At 38.3% G+C, this 19,084-nt stretch overlaps 1 protein-coding gene and 2 long non-coding RNA genes across 4 annotated transcripts; 2 read left to right on the plus strand and 1 right to left on the minus strand.

Moving 5' to 3' along the window:
* The first annotated feature begins 2,244 nt into the window (after positions 1 to 2,244).
* LOC143881715 (uncharacterized) lies at positions 2,245 to 7,778 on the plus strand. 2 transcript variants are annotated; one of them, XR_013252011.1, is made up of 4 exons: positions 2,245 to 2,432; positions 2,540 to 2,670; positions 6,678 to 6,813; positions 7,386 to 7,778. It is a non-coding gene; the product is annotated as an uncharacterized LOC143881715 (long non-coding RNA). The 2 variants fall into 2 exon arrangements; XR_013252010.1 differs by having other exon boundaries at positions 2,245 to 2,670.
* A 2,283-nt stretch (positions 7,779 to 10,061) lies between these two features.
* On the plus strand, positions 10,062 to 15,554 carry LOC143881716 (cysteine-rich receptor-like protein kinase 43). Its single transcript, XM_077384966.1, has 4 exons — positions 10,062 to 10,304; positions 10,379 to 10,518; positions 11,671 to 11,881; positions 14,976 to 15,554. The coding sequence occupies exons 1-4, from the start codon at positions 10,241 to 10,243 to the stop codon at positions 15,362 to 15,364; spliced, it is 804 nt and encodes a 267-aa protein (XP_077241081.1). The 5' UTR covers positions 10,062 to 10,240; the 3' UTR covers positions 15,365 to 15,554.
* Positions 14,787 to 17,346, minus strand: LOC143881717 (uncharacterized). Its single transcript, XR_013252012.1, has 2 exons — positions 17,145 to 17,346; positions 14,787 to 15,167 (listed from the first exon to the last, which is right to left on the minus strand). It is a non-coding gene; the product is annotated as an uncharacterized LOC143881717 (long non-coding RNA).
* Positions 17,347 to 19,084: the final 1,738 nt, after the last annotated feature.

Consider the following 19,084-nt stretch of genomic DNA (forward strand, 5'->3'; position numbering starts at 1 on the left):
GAAAATAAAAAACTTTTAAATAAGGATTTTTTTTTCCTCTGTCTTCCATCCTCGTCTCATGATCTCTTCATTCACCGCCCTATCAAATATCTCTCACCAGCCCTATCTACCATTCACCTTGTGTAAACCAATGTTCCATGCATTCCTTTTCATAGTTGCCAAACAAACACTAAAAAACTATCTCCTAGAGGCCAGGGGCGATGCCAGAAATTTTGCACAAGGAGGGCAAAAATTATAGTAATTTTTTTTCTCCAAACAAAAGAAAGCACTATTATAGTTTCCAAAAAAAATCGTCATATGCTCATTGTTATATCCCTAAAAGAGGGGCATATTTTTTTAAAAGGAAGGGAAAAACCCTCACTTGGGAAGAGAAAAAGATATTTTTTAGAAGGAAGAGATATAAAAATGGTAAAATTAATATTTTAAACTTATTTTGTACTCGGGATTCTATTGGCCATAATACGCTTTGTTGGTTTGCCCTTCTCTAACTACGATTAATACATCGGCAAAAAAACCGATCAAAATAGTCGGCCATGCTCCATTCTTTAATGAACCTTTCTCGTTATAGCGTTATTTTTGACTGGCATTGAGGGAGTAAATATAGTTACTTGAGACTTCTATGTTATCACATGTCAACTTGTTGAAAAAATTCTCCATACTGTTCATCCGAACCCTCTCACTCTGTTATGTGCAGATTTCTATATTGTACCGTCAATTTTAAACCTCCATAAATTGGAGGGTTAGGATCATCCAATGGAGACGATATTTTGGGGCACATCTTATATACATTAGGGCCCAACAAATGAACGGTTTGGATCACCCAAATAATGTGGGCCTGGGCTACACCCTCATACATGACCGGCCATCATATAATCTCCCTCTCTGAAAGATGTCTCTCAAGGGATCTGAGACCTTTCAATTAAATGGAGTGCAAATATTAGATTCTGCGTGTGTCTATTAATACACTTTGATTTAGGAATCATAGGTGAAAAAATCATCTCCATAGGATTATCCTAACCCTCTAATATGTAGATAAATTACATTTAGAAATATCTATAGATTGAAGAGTTAGGATCATCTAATGGAGATGATTTTATGGGCAAGGGCGCAACAAATCAACGGTTTGGATTGTGAGGAAAATGCCGACTATTTAGGATTCTATTGATGGTATTTAAGAGAAAGATTTATTTCAAAATCAATGCCGGCCTGTCAGTTTTAGCGTCAAGAGGAGATGGGCGATTTTTTTGCCGATGTATTAATTGTAGTTTTAGAAGGGAAAGCCAACAAGGCACATTATGGTCAATAGAGTTCCGAATAGCTTCATATTGTCCTCCTTCCCTATTGGCCAATAGAGTCCCGAAACGCTAGACTTCCTCATATATATTTTTTTCCAAAAACTTAAGGGGGGCAATTGTCCCCCTTCCCTTTCATGTGCCATCGCCCCTGCCTAGAGGCCTTTGTTTGGATTGCAGAAAATACATTTCCGGAGGAAAATCTTTTACCAGAAAAAATTAATAGAGCCAACCGCCCATATATAATAGGTCCAGTAGTGGATCCTACAAATTATAATAGTGGTTAAGTGATATATCGCCCCTTTTGATTACTTGGGACACCCAGCAGCAGTGTACGTGTCAATCAGCCCATTGAATCGTTGTGTTGTAAAGTACATCAGCCCCATTGATACACTGTTGTTTGCTACGTGTCCCAAGGAAAAGTTTTCCTTTCTAAACTTTTCCAAAAAAAAAAAAAAAAAAAAATCCTGCAATCTAAAGAATTATTATTTCCAGGTTAGGGTTTCTGCAGGAAAAGTTTTACCTGAATTTATTTTTACAAACCTTACAAAGATAGATCTCCACACACCACATGTAAGTGTAATTGTCTGTATTAGATGCCTCATTTTTCCACAATTAATCAATCCTTACTATTCTAAAAGCCTAAAGCCGTGAAATTTCGTCAACCAACTTTTGCTAAAATTCCATACCCCTGTGCTGCCAAATCTTCCTCTCATGTCCTTTTTTGTAGGGCCATTTTCGACATTTCAATTCCTATCTTACTCCAAGCCATGCGTCGTTTTCATCTGCGTCATCTCCTCATTTCCTGTTTAGCGTAAAAAACAAAAATCCATTAAAAAAAATAAACTCGCCACCCTGAAACGGACAGCTGTTGGTTTGCCCTTGATATCCATTTGCCACGTCTCTCTCCGTAAATGTGTTTTCCTCTTCTGCTTTTTTTTGCAAGGTGTCGTATTCCTTTTGCATGGTGGGATTTTTCTTTTTTCGTTTTTTCGTTTTTTCTACTTTTATCGTTTAAATTTTAGGGATTGAAAGTTGGAGCAACGGCGGAATGCTCTACCATAGGTTCCAAGAATCGTTTCTTCTCTGTGTTCGATTAAACTTCAATCGAAAGGAGCGACTCGCACAACTTCTCTATAGGTGGAGATTCAGATTAGGCACTTCGTTTTTCTTTTTTGTTTGGTCGAAATCAGGGTTCTGCTTGTTGGCATTTTATATGGATTTTGGCTTTTGTATTTGAGAATTAGGGTTTGAAAATGTAAGTTGAAGATCTATCGTGGTGGTCTACGGAAGTTGGAAATCGATTTGGGGATTTATACAAGTGGTGGTCTGGATCCGTGGCCCAAGGACGAGTTCCCAAAAAATGGGGTGTCTACAGGTGGAGTAGCAGATAATGCTTTCTAAAATTCTTTCGATTTATTACTCTTGTCTTCATAGTACTCAGTTGTATGTGATTTCTTATTTCAAATGCGGTATATATTGTTAAATTCTTCTTCAATAAGAACAGGTGGAAGGTGTGATTCTGTATCTACATCTTTTGCACGTTTCGGAGCTGAAGTTTAGCAAATTTTTTTTTTGAATTTTTTTGAATTTTTGTAATTATATTATGCTGGAAACAAATGCATGGTTTTGCCTTTAACTGATACTAAAACTAAGACGATGGCTGCATTTGTTGTTACATACAAAAATCATGCATTGTGTAACTGCGACATATAAAAACCATAGTTGTATCTGGTCCTATTAGTTCCTCTGTTTTCATATGACCAAAAAAAAAAAAAAGGTTTCTATATGCTTGAAATTTTAATGTGGACTCATTAACTATCGTATAGATCATACATACGTGTCCAAAGGACTGAGATTTATGAATTTAGGGTCTCATTCGAAGTATTGATGTCTAAAACCAGAGAGAATCTTGGATCCAAGCATCATTTCCAAGGGCTCTATCCAACTTACATCGTAGTAGATACCAATGCATGAATTATTCCTTTTAAAGCTACTGTTGGAGCCATATACGACAGATATAAAGAACTGTGTATTTGTGACCATAGGATATAGTGAAACAACGTTCAAATTGAATATTGCAGGGCCCCATATACGTTTTTTTTTTTTTTTTTTTTATGATAGAAGCCATATTCTTCCATTAGATTAACATGAAAATTAATTAATCCACCTATCCCACTTTTACATCTAATACCCCTTTTGGATTTCAATATTCTTATTGCTTTCTCCATTTTAGAAGTAGTGAGGGATTTTAGTCAATAAGAGATAAAAACACATGGACACATGAAGGCCGTGCCCCTCACATTATATAATCTTAACTAAGAAGATAATAGTCTAATTGCATTACTCTTCAATGTCAGACAAATTAGTTCATGTTGGCTATATTCTACACTTCCTAGATTTCTATCACTTTGATTTGCATGTAAGAGTCATGTGTATGTTTTGAACATCTGTCCTATCATGTTGCTTACAATCTTGCTATTGTTGGACTTCAAGATATTGTTTATGATGATTTGCTCACAGATTCCCTGTCGTTAACACGGGGGTCTTGTCCGATGTGAGTGGATTTTGATACATGACCCATCTATAGCAAAGGACTAATTGAAATGGCTTGGATTGTTGAACAAGTGGACCCATTTGTTCTTCTATCAAATCATTATTTTTCCTCAAAAAATTATGTGCATTCATCATATAAGAACCCCCCACTTAAAGTAGCTTTCTTCTCACGATGGAGAGCTTGGAGTTAATACGAGTCTTCACAGTTCACACTACCTACAAAACATCTTTAATGCACAAAACAAAACAAAAAATGGGCATCAGGAATCATGAAGAGGACCCCTTTGAATGCACCTTTTCTCTACAAATTTGATATGGTTTACAGGCTTCCGTTCATACTTGAGTGCATAGTTACAAATTTGATATGGTTTACAGGCTTCTCTACAAATTTGATATGGTTTACAGGCTTCCGTTCATACTTGAGTGCATAGTTACAAAGTTGAGATTTGGAATAAACATGTCAGAAGCAACAGTACATACACAACTCAAGCTTTCCTCATCCATCTAATTTTTTACCTCTTTACTGTATTTTTGGGATTTGTTCGGGACCTTCGCATAAGGCATTTCGCGGGCGGGCTGTTGCATGAGAGTGCGGCCACCTCAGATGAATTGAATGAATTTATTTACTCCATTTTTAGGACTAATCCTGTAATTTTTCCATTTCAACATCTAATCTCTCACGAGTGCCTCTGAATGGTCTCTTCACATAAGGCTTCCGTTCATACTTGAGTTCATAGTTACAAATTTGATATGGTTTACAGGCTTCTCTACAAATTTGATATGGTTTACAGGCTTCCGTTCATACTTGAGTGCATAGTTACAAAGTTGAGATTTGGAATAAACATGTCAGAAGCAACAGTACACAACTCAAGCTTTCCTCTTCCATCTAATTTTTTACCTCTTTGCTGTATTTTTTGGGATTTGTTCGGGACCTTCGCATAAGGCATTTCGTGGGCGGGCTGTTGCATGAGAGTGCGGCCACCTCAGATGAATTGAATGAATTTATTTAGTCCATTTTGAGGACTGAATACTGATCCTGTAATTTTTCCATTTCAACATCTAATCTCTCACGAGTGCCTCTGAATGGTCTCTTCATGTTGTCATACAAATTCTACTACCTTGAAAAATTAGCAATCATATCCTAAGTTCTTCCGGGCCTGATTTTGGAAGTCTCAGTGTTGCATGTCTCTTTAACTAAAATAATATCATGATGAGATAATGTTTCTCTATACTTTCTGAGTTTTGGTTTATTTTGTTGCTTGTTCCATATCATCTTCTTGTTATAAAAAATCTTCTGATCTAGGAAAATAATATAGAAGTTTCCTGAAAAGATAGGACCATATAAAGAGTTCTACAGTTGTAATTAGTTCTCTCCATAAGTAACAGAATAATTGGAAAATATCTTTATTTGGGACTATGGACCTATATTTGCAGATTGTTAATTTTCTCGTCGAATACAACAGGCCTGTCTAAGAATAGCCTTTACTGTGACTGGATTGCTCTACTGCTTATAAAAATTAAGTCAGTTCAGGATTAGTCAGACCCAAATATGTATAATGATGACTAAGTCGCAAACAACCTGGCCAAAGTCTGGATTGACAAGAATTTAGGTTAGCTTCTGTCTAATGATTGCTGCTTTGTGTCTGAGAAAGACTACATCAGTTTTTTAGTCTTTATCATGACTGTTGCACTCTCTGTTTCACATATATATTTTGTGATCAACAATTTATTTGATATCATTGTAAACATTTTGCTGTTCATGTGGTTTTAGTTGAATTAAGAAATCTGATCACATAAATGAGGCACAAGTATGGTCCAATCAGTGTCTTTTAGGTAAGAGCATAAAAGTGACTTTTGTATGCAATTCTCCTCACTCATGAGTACGTATAAAAAAAACTGAGCTTTGCATTATAACTGAGCTTTCATGTTTGCTTTTATTCATTTCTTTTGTGGCTGGATTTCCCCACATAGGAGGTGATATTTTATTCATTCCAGTTTCATACAGATGATGTCTTAAGAAAATTCGTGTTGTGAGGGACAGAATCACAAGAACTTTATATTTTTACAGAATTTCATTTCATTTATGTACAGATTTTTGGGGTCTCTTCTTTGTCCCCTTTTTGTTGCAATTTAACTTTTCTGCATTGGAATGATATTGTACGGCATGTCTGCTCTTTCTCCAGATTCCTTATCTTTGTTCTTTATAGATGAAACATCGGTGATAGAATCAACATGAGCTAAAATAGATTTCTTTTGCTTGGATTTCTTTTAAAATTTTTAGGTCCTTTTTTCTGATGTTTAGATTGGTGGTACTAACAAGAAGAGTACTGGCAATTCATGTTGGGAAGAGAAAATTGAGAAACACATTGACAGCATTGAAAAAGGCCAAAGCTGCCCAAGCAACGTTTAAAAAAACTGACTACGTTGCATATGAATGAGACCTTTGCATTATAACTGAGCTTTCATGTTTGCTTTTATTCATATCTTTTGTGGCTGGATTTCCCCACCTAGGAGATGATATATTATTCATTCCAGTTTCATACACATGATGTCTAAAGAAAATTCATGTTGTGAGGGGCAGAATCACAAGAACTTTATATTTTCACAGAATTCCATTTCATATATGAACACATTTTTGCTGCCTCTTTCGTCCCTTTTTTGTTGCAATTTCACTTTCTTGCATTGGAATGATATTGTACGGTATGTCTATTCTTTCTCCAGATTCCTTATCTTTCTTTTTTATCGATGTTAGAATCAACTTGAAACTAAAATAGATTTCTTTTGCTTGGATTTCTTTTACAATTTTTGGGTCCTTTTTCTAATGTTTAGATTGGTGGTACTAACAAGAAGAGTACGGGCGATTTTCATGTTGGGAAGAGAAAATTGAGGAACAAATTGATGGCATTGACAAAGGCCAAAGCTGCCCAAGCAATGAAAGTTGATAAATAGCTTTAAATTTTAGAATGTGAGTAAACTAAGCTGTTCTTGGTTCCGAATATTATAGAATCAATGTTAAGATTCAAACCGTTATCTTAGTTCCTTCGGATCCTTGACTTGACTGATAGTTACATTGGCCATGTAAATTAGAGACGAGGCATGCTCTGGTTTGGTCATTTGGTGGAACCAATTATAGTCTTTCCCCATTTAGATTGGATGCTTTTAGCATCTTTGAAGTTTTGGTTTCTTTCCTCTTAAAAGAAAGTTTTAATTTCTCTTAATTTGAGTTTTATAGTTTCTTCAGTACTAGACTTTGCTATCCATCTTAAAAAAGGAAAAAAAAAATTAGAGGATGGTATGTTACTTTCATTCATCATGTCAACGAAGTGAAGTTACTCTCACTCTGTTTTCTTCATTATTTCCTTCATCTTTCTGAAAATTTGTCTTCCATTTGTAATGTGAATTACACCCTTCAAAAAAAAATTGTAATGTGAATTACTGAAGTCAAGAATCTAACCCCCACCAAGCATCTTAAAAGTCGATGTCATCTACATCTTTCTGAAAGTTGTTCTATTCTAACTGGTGCCTTTGAACATTTAGGTGCTGCTAGAGGATGCAGTTCGCAGAAGATGTGTGCTTTTATCAATCTTGGAGCTTATTATGTTTTCGGTATTCCTTTTCCTATTCACTTTGCTTGTCTTTCGACTTGGAGGAATGGCGGGTTTTCATCTTCTTTTGTCGATGCGCTCATGCTACAAATGATCTTTCTAAATCTATTGATCACTAAAAATGTTGTAAGCAGGGACTTTGGATCCCTCATGTGTGGGCTTCTAGCACAAGTGTTGATGCTTCTTATGGTAGCTTCATGTATGCAAAGTTATGGATAGACTAATCACTCAACCTTAGAAATATACACATCTATGAAATATGATCCTTAAACTAGATTTCTTTATGGATCTGGTTGGAAATGAGAAAAGGGTGGCTTTAAATTGACATGAATAACGTGATGGAATTTTACCTTTTAAGAATAAATTTTGCACATCTATGAAATATGATCCTTAACCCGGTGACATTTACACTAGATTTCTTTATGGATCTGGTTGGAAATGAGAAAAGGGTGGCTTTCAATTGACATGAATAAGGTGATGGAATGTTACCTTTTAAGAATAAATTTTGCATTAGATCCCGGATTTTAAGGATTGTCATTGGATGAATGCTTGGTTTTTTGTGTTCAACTGTCAGATCAAACATATTCGATTTGATTGCGAGTAATGGGTTCCTATCTATCGATCCGAATGAGCTAATGGGGCACACTTTTGGATTATTAAACAGTAGCAGATAGGGGTGTAAACGAGCCGAGCCGAGCTTGGCCAGGCTCGGCTCGGCTCGTTAAGCTCAAAGGTTAGGCTCGGGCTCAGCTCGGGCTCGAACTAGGCTCGGCTCGGCTCGGTCAGGCTCGGCTTGGCTCGCGAGCCGCTCGCGAGCTCCGCTGTTTGGTTGGGTTATATTAGAAATTTGCTAGCAAACTTTTCCTACGGGACTTCTCGGGCATGTAAACATCATTTTTGCGAGATTCGCGCACATGCAAAGGCCAGCTAAGGCTGCTAGCAAAAGCAAAAAAAAGGAAAAAAAGTAATCATTACGAAAAAAAGTGAAATAGCTTTAATGTGTATAGTTTTAAATGAAAATTACCGATTGATGTTAAAAAGTTATTACAATTACAAAATATTTACCAACTTACGAAGTTATGACAATTACGGAAATTACGGAAAAAAGTTATTACTTATGATAATTACGCTTCCAGCTGTTTCTACTTTATCATATTTATATTATATTTATTACTATTATTTTATTATTTTATACGGGTTTTATTAACGAGCTTTAACGAGCCGAGCCGAGCCGAGCCGAGCCTGGCCTAAATCGGGCTCGGCTCGTTAAGCTTAACGAGCCTGGCAAGCCGGCTCGGCTCGGCTCGTTAAGGATTCGAGCCGAGCTCGAGCCGAGCTCGAGCCGAGCTTTTTTCGAGCCGAGCGAGCTTCCGAGCCCGAGCCAAAATTGACACCCTTAGTAGCAGATCTCGATCTTGGATGAGATCTGCAGATCTGGTTTTTTATGTTGGACTTTCTGCTGTCTCATACTGCGCCCTTGATGTCGTGAAGTACTACGTAATTTTTCAAGTTCAGGTCTAAGACTAATTAACTGTAAAATGTTGCAATATTTTATATTTAGGATTGATTTTTGGACATGCTTTTTTAAATTGATGGTAGTGTTAAGATGTTATATTCTATTGGGGTGTTAGGTTTTTGGATGCTTGGTCCAGATCCACTGCATCTCCACTGCATCTGCATTTCAATTCTAGATCCCAATTCAAAGTTTATTGTGACATATAATGCTACATTTTGGATCCTTCAATTTTCTGTTTGGAACTTGTAAATTTGCTAATCCTTAGGGCATGTTTAGCTGTCAGGAATTTATTTTCATGATAAATCAGCGTCTCCAAGTGGAGATGAGGGTGAAGTCCCTAAAATCAAGAAACAATATCCCGAAAACTGGTGTCTCCGGGCTTTATAACGTAGAAAGCTTTAAACCCGCATGAGTACTGTGATGTTGTCACAACCCCGACCCTTAAGAGCCAAAGGGGAAACAGACTAAGCCCCCCAAGAAGGGCAAGCCCGAGGGTGCTCTGTAATCATACGAAGACAAGAACAAGGGGTCCTCACTCCTCACAATCACCAGATGGTTGCATTGGCCGTTGCCATGAAACAAGCCATATCTCCTGGGTTCAAGCCCTATGCCTAAGGCAAACAGACTAAGCCCCCCAAGAAGGGCCAGCCCAGAGGGTGCTCTATATGATTCCGAAGACAAGAACAAGGGGTTGTTTTGGTCGTGGGTCAATACTTCGACTGAAATTGGCATTGACATGCCACTTTCACATAATGGGGCCCACAAATATTCCGTTAAGAAAATTTTCATTGTTGCTAAACATGGCTTTCGTCCCACGTGCGTTGCACGTGCCTTTTTACTAGTCTTATAAAAGCAACATGGCCAAAAGACATCCAATTTGATGCTGCAACGATTCTTCGTTTAATGAAAATGATGGGACCCAGGATTCTTCTTTCCATTTTAATGGGTCCCGCAATGACTACTTCAGTCTTACGGCAAAAAAGGACTGATCTGACGGTGAGAAAGCCATACATAGTTCCTACTGTGTGGTAACACGTGTATGGTTAAGTATTATTGGGACACAATTTAGGGACACTTTCCTTCTCCCCCGTTAGCTTTCTATTCTACTTTTGCATTTATTAGTTTCATTGTTTTCTATAATGAAGTTGAACCATTTCACATTCTCTTCTTTCCCACAAAAACAAGTAAAAGAAAACCCATTTCTTAAATTCATGGGTTAAACACTACCTAGCACAGACCCAACCAAGGAAAAAAAAAGGATTTCCCCGTTCATGACGAAACCAGGAAATTTTCTCCGCAAATTCATCAAACTCTTCAAATCCTGTTCAGATGAGGGTAAAACAGAAAACCCACTTACTTTCGAGGATTTTTTTTTTGTTATCTTTGATTCTAACAGGTTGTTGTATCAGACGCACGGAAAGAGGAGGATGAAGAGACGATTGGAGCTCGTGAGAAGAAGCTTTTCTCTTTGGAAGCCCTTGTCGCTGCCACACAAGATTTCAACCAGAAAAATAAACTTGGGGAGGGCGGTTTTGGGCCCGTCTACAAGGTACTCTCTCTCTCTCTCTCACTAATTTTATAGTTTTATTTTTTGAATGATATTGGGAAATATTATCATTTAAAGAGGGGTTTTTCTTAAATGTTATTCGCTGGCTTTCGGGTAACGCTTCTCCCCCCTTGGTGATTTTTGCCTCTCTTAGAGGAAATTGAGGACAGAGCTAAGGGCTCCTCAATAGTTTTTCGCCATGTCAGGAGATCAGCCAATGCGGAAGCAGACACCCTTGCCAAGAAAGGAGTCTTTCGGGCCGCGTTTGAGTGCTTTGACTATCTACCTCTTTGAATTATTGCACTGCTATCTTTGTATTATCTTTGTTCCTTCAAGACCACCTCGGTTCTGTTTTTATATATATATATATATATATATATATATATATATATATATATATATATTCTGTTGCCCTTTTCAAAAAAAAAAGAGGGGTTTTTCTTAGCATCATTTAACGGCTCTAGGGAACATGATTTTACACATACTTTTACACCCTTTTTTAGATTTTTCCATCGAATTTTGTGTAAATTCATTACGCCGAGGGCCATTAAATGATGCTTAAGAAGTGCCCTCGGGCAAAACCATGGTTTTAAATTTCGGCCGAGACCGAAACCGAAATTTGCCGAAATTCCGGATTTCGCAAAAAACCAAATTTCGGCCGAAATTTCAAAATTAATTAAATAATATTTTTTAATCATTACAGAATTTCGGCCCGAAATTTCGGATTTCGATGGGGTCCGAAATGGGTACCGAAACCGAAATTTAAAACGTTGGGCAAAACCCAGAGTTCTCAATGGTTTTCACCCTTCGCAAAATGCAATGACAAACCATTTAAAAAAGTTAAGACAAGCTGCATTTGTGCAATTATTAAAACATGGTTGTGCTTTTAAAATACTTTATCAAAATTTTTAAAAGGCTATTGAGACTGGCACTACCATGTTTTAATAATTGCACAAACTCTCGTTGTCTTTTCTGTTTTAATCAGCTTCTGTGAACTTTTTGGGAAGTGTAAGAAGCTTGGACAGCTGTTTAAACAATAAAAGACAGTGAGATTTTGTGCAATTATTAAAACATGGTAGTACTACTATCAGAAAACTTTTAAAAGGCATCTTTTGTTATTCTTATGAGGGCACCCTTCTTCTAATTATTAAAAAGGGTAAGCTGAAAGACGGAAGGGAGATAGCAGTAAAGAAGCTGTCAAGGAGCTCAAAACAAGGTAAGGATGAGTTCATGAACGAGGCGAGGCTCCTGGCTCAAGTGCAGCACAGGAACGTGGTGAGCCTTTTGGGATACTGCGCACATGGCGCAGAGAAGCTTCTCGTCTACGAGTATGTCGCGAACGAGAGCCTTGATAAGCTCCTTTTCCGTAAGTCTCTCTCTCTCCTTTTCCGACCGGAATTCACCAGAGAAACTTCTGGAGTAATTGTTGTTTCACAAATATCACTTTCGTCTTTATTTTCCAAACTAAATCCCGTTTTGGAAGTGTTTTTCTTTGTGGATTATTTTTAATGGGTAAGCTAGAGTTAGGCAGGAACCCTACCGGTTTATTTGATAAATATAAAGAAGATACAATAACAGGCACAAAGCAATCCATGACTCGGAACATGCGAGAGATGGAAAACCAAGGCTTACGCATATGGACGACAAATCGCTAGGCCTAAGAGCTAAGGGATCTAAAAACTCAACCCTTGTGAATTACATATTCAGCTAATTTGGTAGGGGTACACTGGTCTCTTTGTGAGCGTCTTGGCCAATTTTTCTTCATTTGATTTCTCAAAAGTTTTGGGTTCTCTTCTTCACATTTATCGCAAGTTCTGGCCAAATTTTCTTATGTGGAAATCTTTTGCTTGTGTGTTTGCATCTTTCATTGCTTTGCGTGTAATTAGACTGGATTTTTCGCATTGGCTTTTCTACAGAACGGCTCGTCACATTTCGACATATACCCATCCCATATTAACACAAGTCTTGCTTTGTACAAGGAATTTCCTCCACTAAAACCATTACAACACTTTGCTGGGCGATATTTAATTTGAGTTTTCACCTTGACTTGCTAGTCATTTCTTCTTGAATAAATGAGGTTGTTTAGTTTTTAATATAAAAATTATCAACGATAAAGATAGATAGCTTGCATTTTTTACAGTCGGAGAAAAACTTATAAGAACCTCTAGTTAAAAACTCGCTGAGTCACAATTGACTTGGTTTTTCCATGGTCGAGAAATCGGGTATCTGTGTAACAATCAATTACTCCAAAAGCAGGGGCGGAGCTACCGTGTTGCATAAGGGGGGCAGCTTGGCAGTGGAATACCGGGTAAAGGTTACTTCTTTTTAAAAGGAAATCCGAAAAAGCAACTCGTTGGCCAAGTTCTTCTAAGGCTGAAAGGCTCAAAGCTAAAGCTACCTATGCACAATGTAAATTGAGGGATAAAGTTGGTCAACAACAAACCAAAAAAAGGAAAGTCACTTTTTGAAAGATAATGTTGCTAAAGCTAAAGCTACCTAGCAAAGGTACTCCTGTAACTACTCCAAAAATAAAGGCAAAGGGGTTAAGTGAAAGAAGGAATCGAGTGATATTATTGTTCCATGTGGGGACCACTGCTGTTAGTTTTGAATTGTTGAAAAGAGGAGATTTTATATGGTGTAAGCCCTTATAGTCCCTTATTTTTCAAAAAGTACCATACGAACCACACTATAGGATGATCCAAACCATCCATATGGAAAGGCCATAAGGTAAATAGGTTGTGCCCCAAAAATCATTTCCATAGCACAACCTATTTACATTATGGCCCCTCATATGGACGGTTTGGATCACCCTATACTGCGGTCCGTCCAGCACTTTTTGAAAAATAAGGGACTATAAGGGCTTACACAGTACAAAATCTCTGAAAAGAGTACCTAGCTGGGTTGCGATTTGGTAAGTTATTTATCATATCCGTCCCTTTGTTTCTCCTAGGCACCCCTTACCAAATTCACCCACCCCTTTGTCTCCCTTTTATCTTTTCTTCGTCCCTGAGATCACAATCTTTCAACCCCCAATATCTCTCCCGATGTAAAATCTCAAAGGAGCGCTCACGGACAACCGCCAATCTCTCCACCATTCTATAGACCGACTCCAACCTGAGAGGGGATGTTGCCACTAATCGCATTTCGAGAAAATCCAACTCTCCATTTCCGACGGTGCAACCCTAATCAATTTCAATCTTGAATTTTATCAACTAGAACCTGGATTTTTTAATCCAAGATTATAAAATCACAGTTTTGGCTGATTAAATCCAAGTTTTTGCATATAATTTTACAAATTTATACTACGTAAAAGTGAATTGCTTAAAATTCAGTTTTTTTTTTGCTTAAAATCCAATTTTTTGCTTAAAATCTAGGTTTCTGCTTATAATATTATTATAAATGGGATTTGCTAGGGATTTGCCCCCCGTATGTATAAATCTTGGCTACGCCACTGTCCAAAAGCATAAGATGTTAGAGTTAGTGTTATTTAATCATTTATCCCTCAACACCCACACATGTGGCCCCCCTTTTTCTAGGATGGCCCTAGGGTTGGAGTTGTTTTGCTGGACTTTGGTCCATGTGGATTGGTTCATGACATAGGTTTGTGTCTTGAATTGTCATATCGTAAGACTTGGCTTGGCGGATGGGTGCATGGCATCATCATGAACTTTGCACATGGCTTCACGGCCTGGTGTTCGATGGACTCATGATGCAGGCTGATCACGAGAGTGACTTCCAAGTTGGTCACAGCAAGTCCAAGCTTAGTAGCTTGATGAAAGGTTTGGTGGTCGTGAACAAAGTATCAAGCGGTGCATGACAAGATCAAATCTAGTAGCCTGTTGAACAACTTGGAGATTACATCCACAAGTTAAGCATCAAGAGGTGTTAGGCGTGTAGAGCCTTCATGGCCTTGCACTGGTGAAGGCTGGCCGGCATTTAATGTCATTTCTAATACCAACTATATCAGCTCCTTGTTGAGCTCTTGCATTTACAACCTGCTTTGATATGCCACCTGATAACCAATTGATACCAACTATCAGAGCATTCTTCTTGAGCTTGTGCAGAATTCTTCTGCCTTGATAGCACGTGTCATGGGCCTTTCCTTTTTTGCGCAGAGAAACTTGTGTGGTGCCCCATGCTAAGGCCAGCATTCTCCAATGCAAGGCCTTGAAGGCCCTACATGTCCAATAGCTCTTGATGTTAATATTTGTCAGGGGACTGTTGGGTTTTGAACCCAGGAACTATTGTTAGGCAATCGCTCTGATACCATGTGAAACAACCAATTACTCCAAAAGCTTAAGCCACTAGAGTTGGTGTGATTCGATCATTTATACTTCAACAGTATCAAGCTCAAATTAGTAAAACACATGGGTTGTAGAATATGGGATTGAAGGAGGAATGCTCTCTCCTTGTTTATCTAGTTAAATGTCATAAGATAAAGTGAGTTGAATGGCATGCAGATGCAGAGAGGCGGGCGGAATTAGAGTGGAAGAAGCGGTACGAGTTGATGGTCGGGGTGGCACGAGGGCTACTGTATCTGCACGAAGACTCCCACAATTGCATCATTCACCGGGACATCAAGGCCAGCAATATCCTTCTCGACGACCAGTGGGTTCCTAAAATAGCCGACTTCGGGATGGCCAAACTCTTCCCTGAAGACCAGACCTCCGTCAAAACCCGAGTGGCGGGCACCAAGTACGCCTCCTTTCCTCTCTTAGATGAGTTTAATTTGCTTAATATTAAAAAAAATTTGAAGACCACACCAACACACAACATTTCTTGTGGTGTCATTCATGGAAAGATTGATGCAGATTGTAGGCCCCATAAGAGACAAATTTGTCCGTTATGACAGTTTGAGAATTTATTTCCATGTTATTTAGTTTCCAGGATTTTTATTTCCATGTTTTAGTTTTTAAGGCTTTTATTTTCCATGTTATTTTGTTTCCAAGTTATTTCAATGGCCTATATAAGGCCCTCATGTATTTGGGTTTTTAGTTTTGATGACGGATTAATGAATTGAGAACATAGATTCTCCCCCATTCCTCTTCTTCTTCCCTTTCTCTTCCCCTTCTTCTTCCATTTTCCCCTCTTTCTCCTATTTCTCCGTCCTTGGGCCACATCAAAGATTCTCACTTGGGACTATAGCTCGTAAAGAATAAATGTGATACTCTTGATTGTATCATTTGCAATTTTCATGATGAGTACCCAACTCATTTGTTTATTAATGGTCAGAGGTCGACTCGGATATGGAGTTACTTCTTTGGATTATATCGTGTCTATCCGGATCCCAATAAAATTGATTTATCGTTTTTGGGACTCTTTGGGCATGGGGGGGAAAGTGGACGCAAGAGACCTGATAGTCTTTGGAAGAGACTTTTTCCCTTAAAACCCTAGATTATTTGTAAGGAAAGAAATGATAGAATTTTCAATGGGAGAGACCATAGCCTTTGTAAGTCATAAATTAGATTAATATCTTGAATAGCCCCTTTTTCAGGTGTTGTTATTCAAGATATTAATCGAGCTTGGAGACTCCCTCGAAGTTATTACGTGGATGGACAAATCGTATCCCCCGCCCAAGGAGGTCTGCAGGGTTATTTGATGAGAACCAAGATCAGCTAGCCAGCTTTCCAGTCACATTCTAGCATGTTTGGAGATCTTCGAATAGCGAGACGGATCATCTTGCCAGATCAGGAGTTACCCGGGCCAGTTTGAAGATCTTTGATTTTCTTCCGCCTTAATATTTTCGTTGTGTTTTATTTTTACTTGGTGCTCTTTTGTTTTTGTTTTCTAGTTGTAGCTCTGACCTCCTCGGTGGGGGCGCTTCTCCTTTCCCATTAATAATAAGCTCATCATTCAAAAAGATATTAATCGAGCTTGGATATCAATCAATTATGGGTTTTCCCCCCAATTCAATATTCCTGAGATGTGATCTGCCCCAATATCGGGTGCATTAAACTGTCGTGTAGGTAGTAGCAAGTCTCTTATGGGGTTGCTACACTCTTTCTAGTTTAAGGGGTTAGGCGGGACCCCTGGCAGTGTATTAATATTTTTTTTAAAAAAATACACAATCAATAGCACAAAGCACCATCCCTCTCCCTAGAGATCATAACAAAAGGCAAACCAAGATCTTCGAACTAACCCTAGATAGAGTAACTATGGGAAACAAGAAAACAATAGATTTCCAATGATCCAATATATGTTGTGGATGTAATACTCATGAGTGCTGGGTTACGTAATCGGCTTAGCTCACCTGATGCATATTGGGATCTTTGAGGCGGAACAAATTAATTTAGATTTTGTAGCTTTTTGGAGTTTGGATAGTATTCTTAAAGATAAGGGTTAGGGTTTCTAGAATAGCTTGGGTAAATAGTTTTAGAGGAAGTTGCCAAGTAGCTGCCAAGTTGGTTTTCCATTTGGTATAAATAACATATAAGTAGTCTATTTCAAATGAATCATGAAATCTATCCAGGAAATTGTGTTCTTCGACACAAAGGAGAACTAACCCTCTTGATGTGGAAAACAAGACAAAACCCAAAACTTTGAGAAAATTGAAATCATGTATGACAGAATTAAAGATAGTAAAAGGGAACCTGAAATAGGGAAATGGATGTAGGGTAAGACTAAATTACCCGTAAATCCTGCGATTTTTCATGTCGATGGAGATTCAGAGCTTCTGATGGCGAACCACTGCGTCTGAATTCTCCGTTTTCTGCTCCTCGTTCTTCGTCTTTCGAGGCTTTGCCATTGGAGATCTCTCACAAAAACCCTACCCAAAAATCCCCTCTTTCAATCTCTCTCTCTCACAACTCTAAGCTGTGAGCGAGAGGAACCCTTTTTTATAGAAGCCCTCGCTCAAGATTCCCCGCGGCTCTTTTTTTTTCCCGTTTTTACCCTTTTAGTTTCGCGGTGAAAAAAGGCCAGATATTTGTGACCTAATTCATGTTACTTGTGGGCACTTTTTCGTCCGTTGATATTAAGCGGGCCTACCAAAGCTAGGCCTTGATGAGCGTACGATCTTAGTGGTTCAAGTTATGACTGAAAATGGTAATGTTCAACTTTTAATTGGAAAATTCCTAAAAATTGGCCTTTTTTATGGACGGGTTAGGATCAGGTGGATCCCCGGGCCTATGATCCTAATGTACTGTGGTGGGCCCACCAGATCAATGAGCCTTATCACCGACTGCCACGTGTATTTGTAGGCCATGCATGAGTGAAGAGAGAGTGTGGAAGATAGAGGCTTATTTATTTGGCAAGAAAGGTCTTTCAATTTCAAGAAAGAGCTTGCCTACCAAAAAACACACGAAAGGTCTTTCAACCCTGAAAGTGCGTCTCTAGTAGGGGTGGACATGGTTCCGGTTCGAACCGAACCGAACCGGCACATATGGTTCGGTTCGGTTCGGTTCCATAGTTATATGGTTCGGTTCCGGTTCTAAAAACCTGGAACCGATGGAAATTCGGTTCGGTTCTGAATTTGGGATCCCGGAACCGAGAACCGAACCGAGAACCGACCCACCTTAAAACCCTTAGATTAATCAGCACTTCCCAAAAAATAAAGTGAATGGACTGATTCCACTCACTCGATTTTATAAAATGTTTGGCAAACAAGCCATAATATTTTAATGGCAGGAAAGAAGATGTGGGAAGGGAAAGTGACTGCATGCTTTTCTTTTTAATATTAACTTTGTATAACGCCCCCACAAAGTCATATTCATCATCTCATTAGAGACTTTTGTGCTCTGCTTTTCCCAACAATGATAGGCTGGAAACATAAAGTTATTCTATCTCAAGAAAAAAATAACCAAACATTCAAACAAAGGAGGAAACTGTTGTGAATAAATTCCGTTGATTTGGTGAAGGTCGGGTAAACCCAGAACCGAACCGAACCGAACCGATTATATATGGTTCTGGTTCGGTTCGGTTCCAAACATATATGGTTCTAGTTCGGTTCCAATTTCAGGGAACCGATTATATATGGTTCGGTTCTGGGTATACCCCAAAACCGAACCGAACCGAACCATGTCCACCCCTAGTCTCTAGGCCCCGTTTCGATTTCAAGTAAAACATTGCTGAGAAATTTTCTTACCAAAATTTAGAAGACAAAATCATATGACTATGGATAAATTAGGGGAAATGATACTTTGCCCCCCTTAAATGGATAAAATCCCCCCTGTAACGGTTTATGTGAGAATGGTTCTCTTCTTGAGGATAAATTCACCCCCTCTAACATTTTTATTTGCCTTTAAAACTTAACGGAAAACGTTAAGGGGGGGTTTATCCGTCATAGGGGGGGATATCACTCTCCTAAATTAGGGGGATGCCATCATCAATTGAAGGTCCCTATAGGTAAAAATTGAATAAGGTTGGTTCAAAAAATCTTTTTCCATCTGTAGAAAAATTTAGAAATATTTTTCCTTTCAAAACTGTTCTAGAAAATTCCCTACAATCCAAAGTCCAAACAGGGCCCCAGGAAAGCCTTTTCCCTGTAAACAAAAACAAAAACAAAAACAAAAAAATCCCGTACAAGTGCATGATTGACAACCATAGAAAATCCATAGCATATTTGTTTATC

This window comes from Tasmannia lanceolata, unplaced genomic scaffold, assembly GCF_043159265.1.
Source record: "Tasmannia lanceolata isolate RefF3 unplaced genomic scaffold, GAP_Taslan_0.1 ptg000007l, whole genome shotgun sequence".
Lineage (NCBI taxonomy): Eukaryota > Viridiplantae > Streptophyta > Magnoliopsida > Canellales > Winteraceae > Tasmannia > Tasmannia lanceolata.

Bases quoted from the DNA above. Each gene is read 5' to 3' on its own strand.
- LOC143881716 (XM_077384966.1), top strand. From the start codon at position 10,241: ATGACGAAACCAGGAAATTTTCTCCGCAAATTCATCAAACTCTTCAAA. The intron at 10,305-10,378 runs GTAAAACAGAAA...TTGTTGTATCAG, and splicing joins CAAATCCTGTTCAGATGAGG to ACGCACGGAAAGAGGAGGAT. The intron at 10,519-11,670 runs GTACTCTCTCTC...ATTATTAAAAAG, and splicing joins GTTTTGGGCCCGTCTACAAG to GGTAAGCTGAAAGACGGAAG.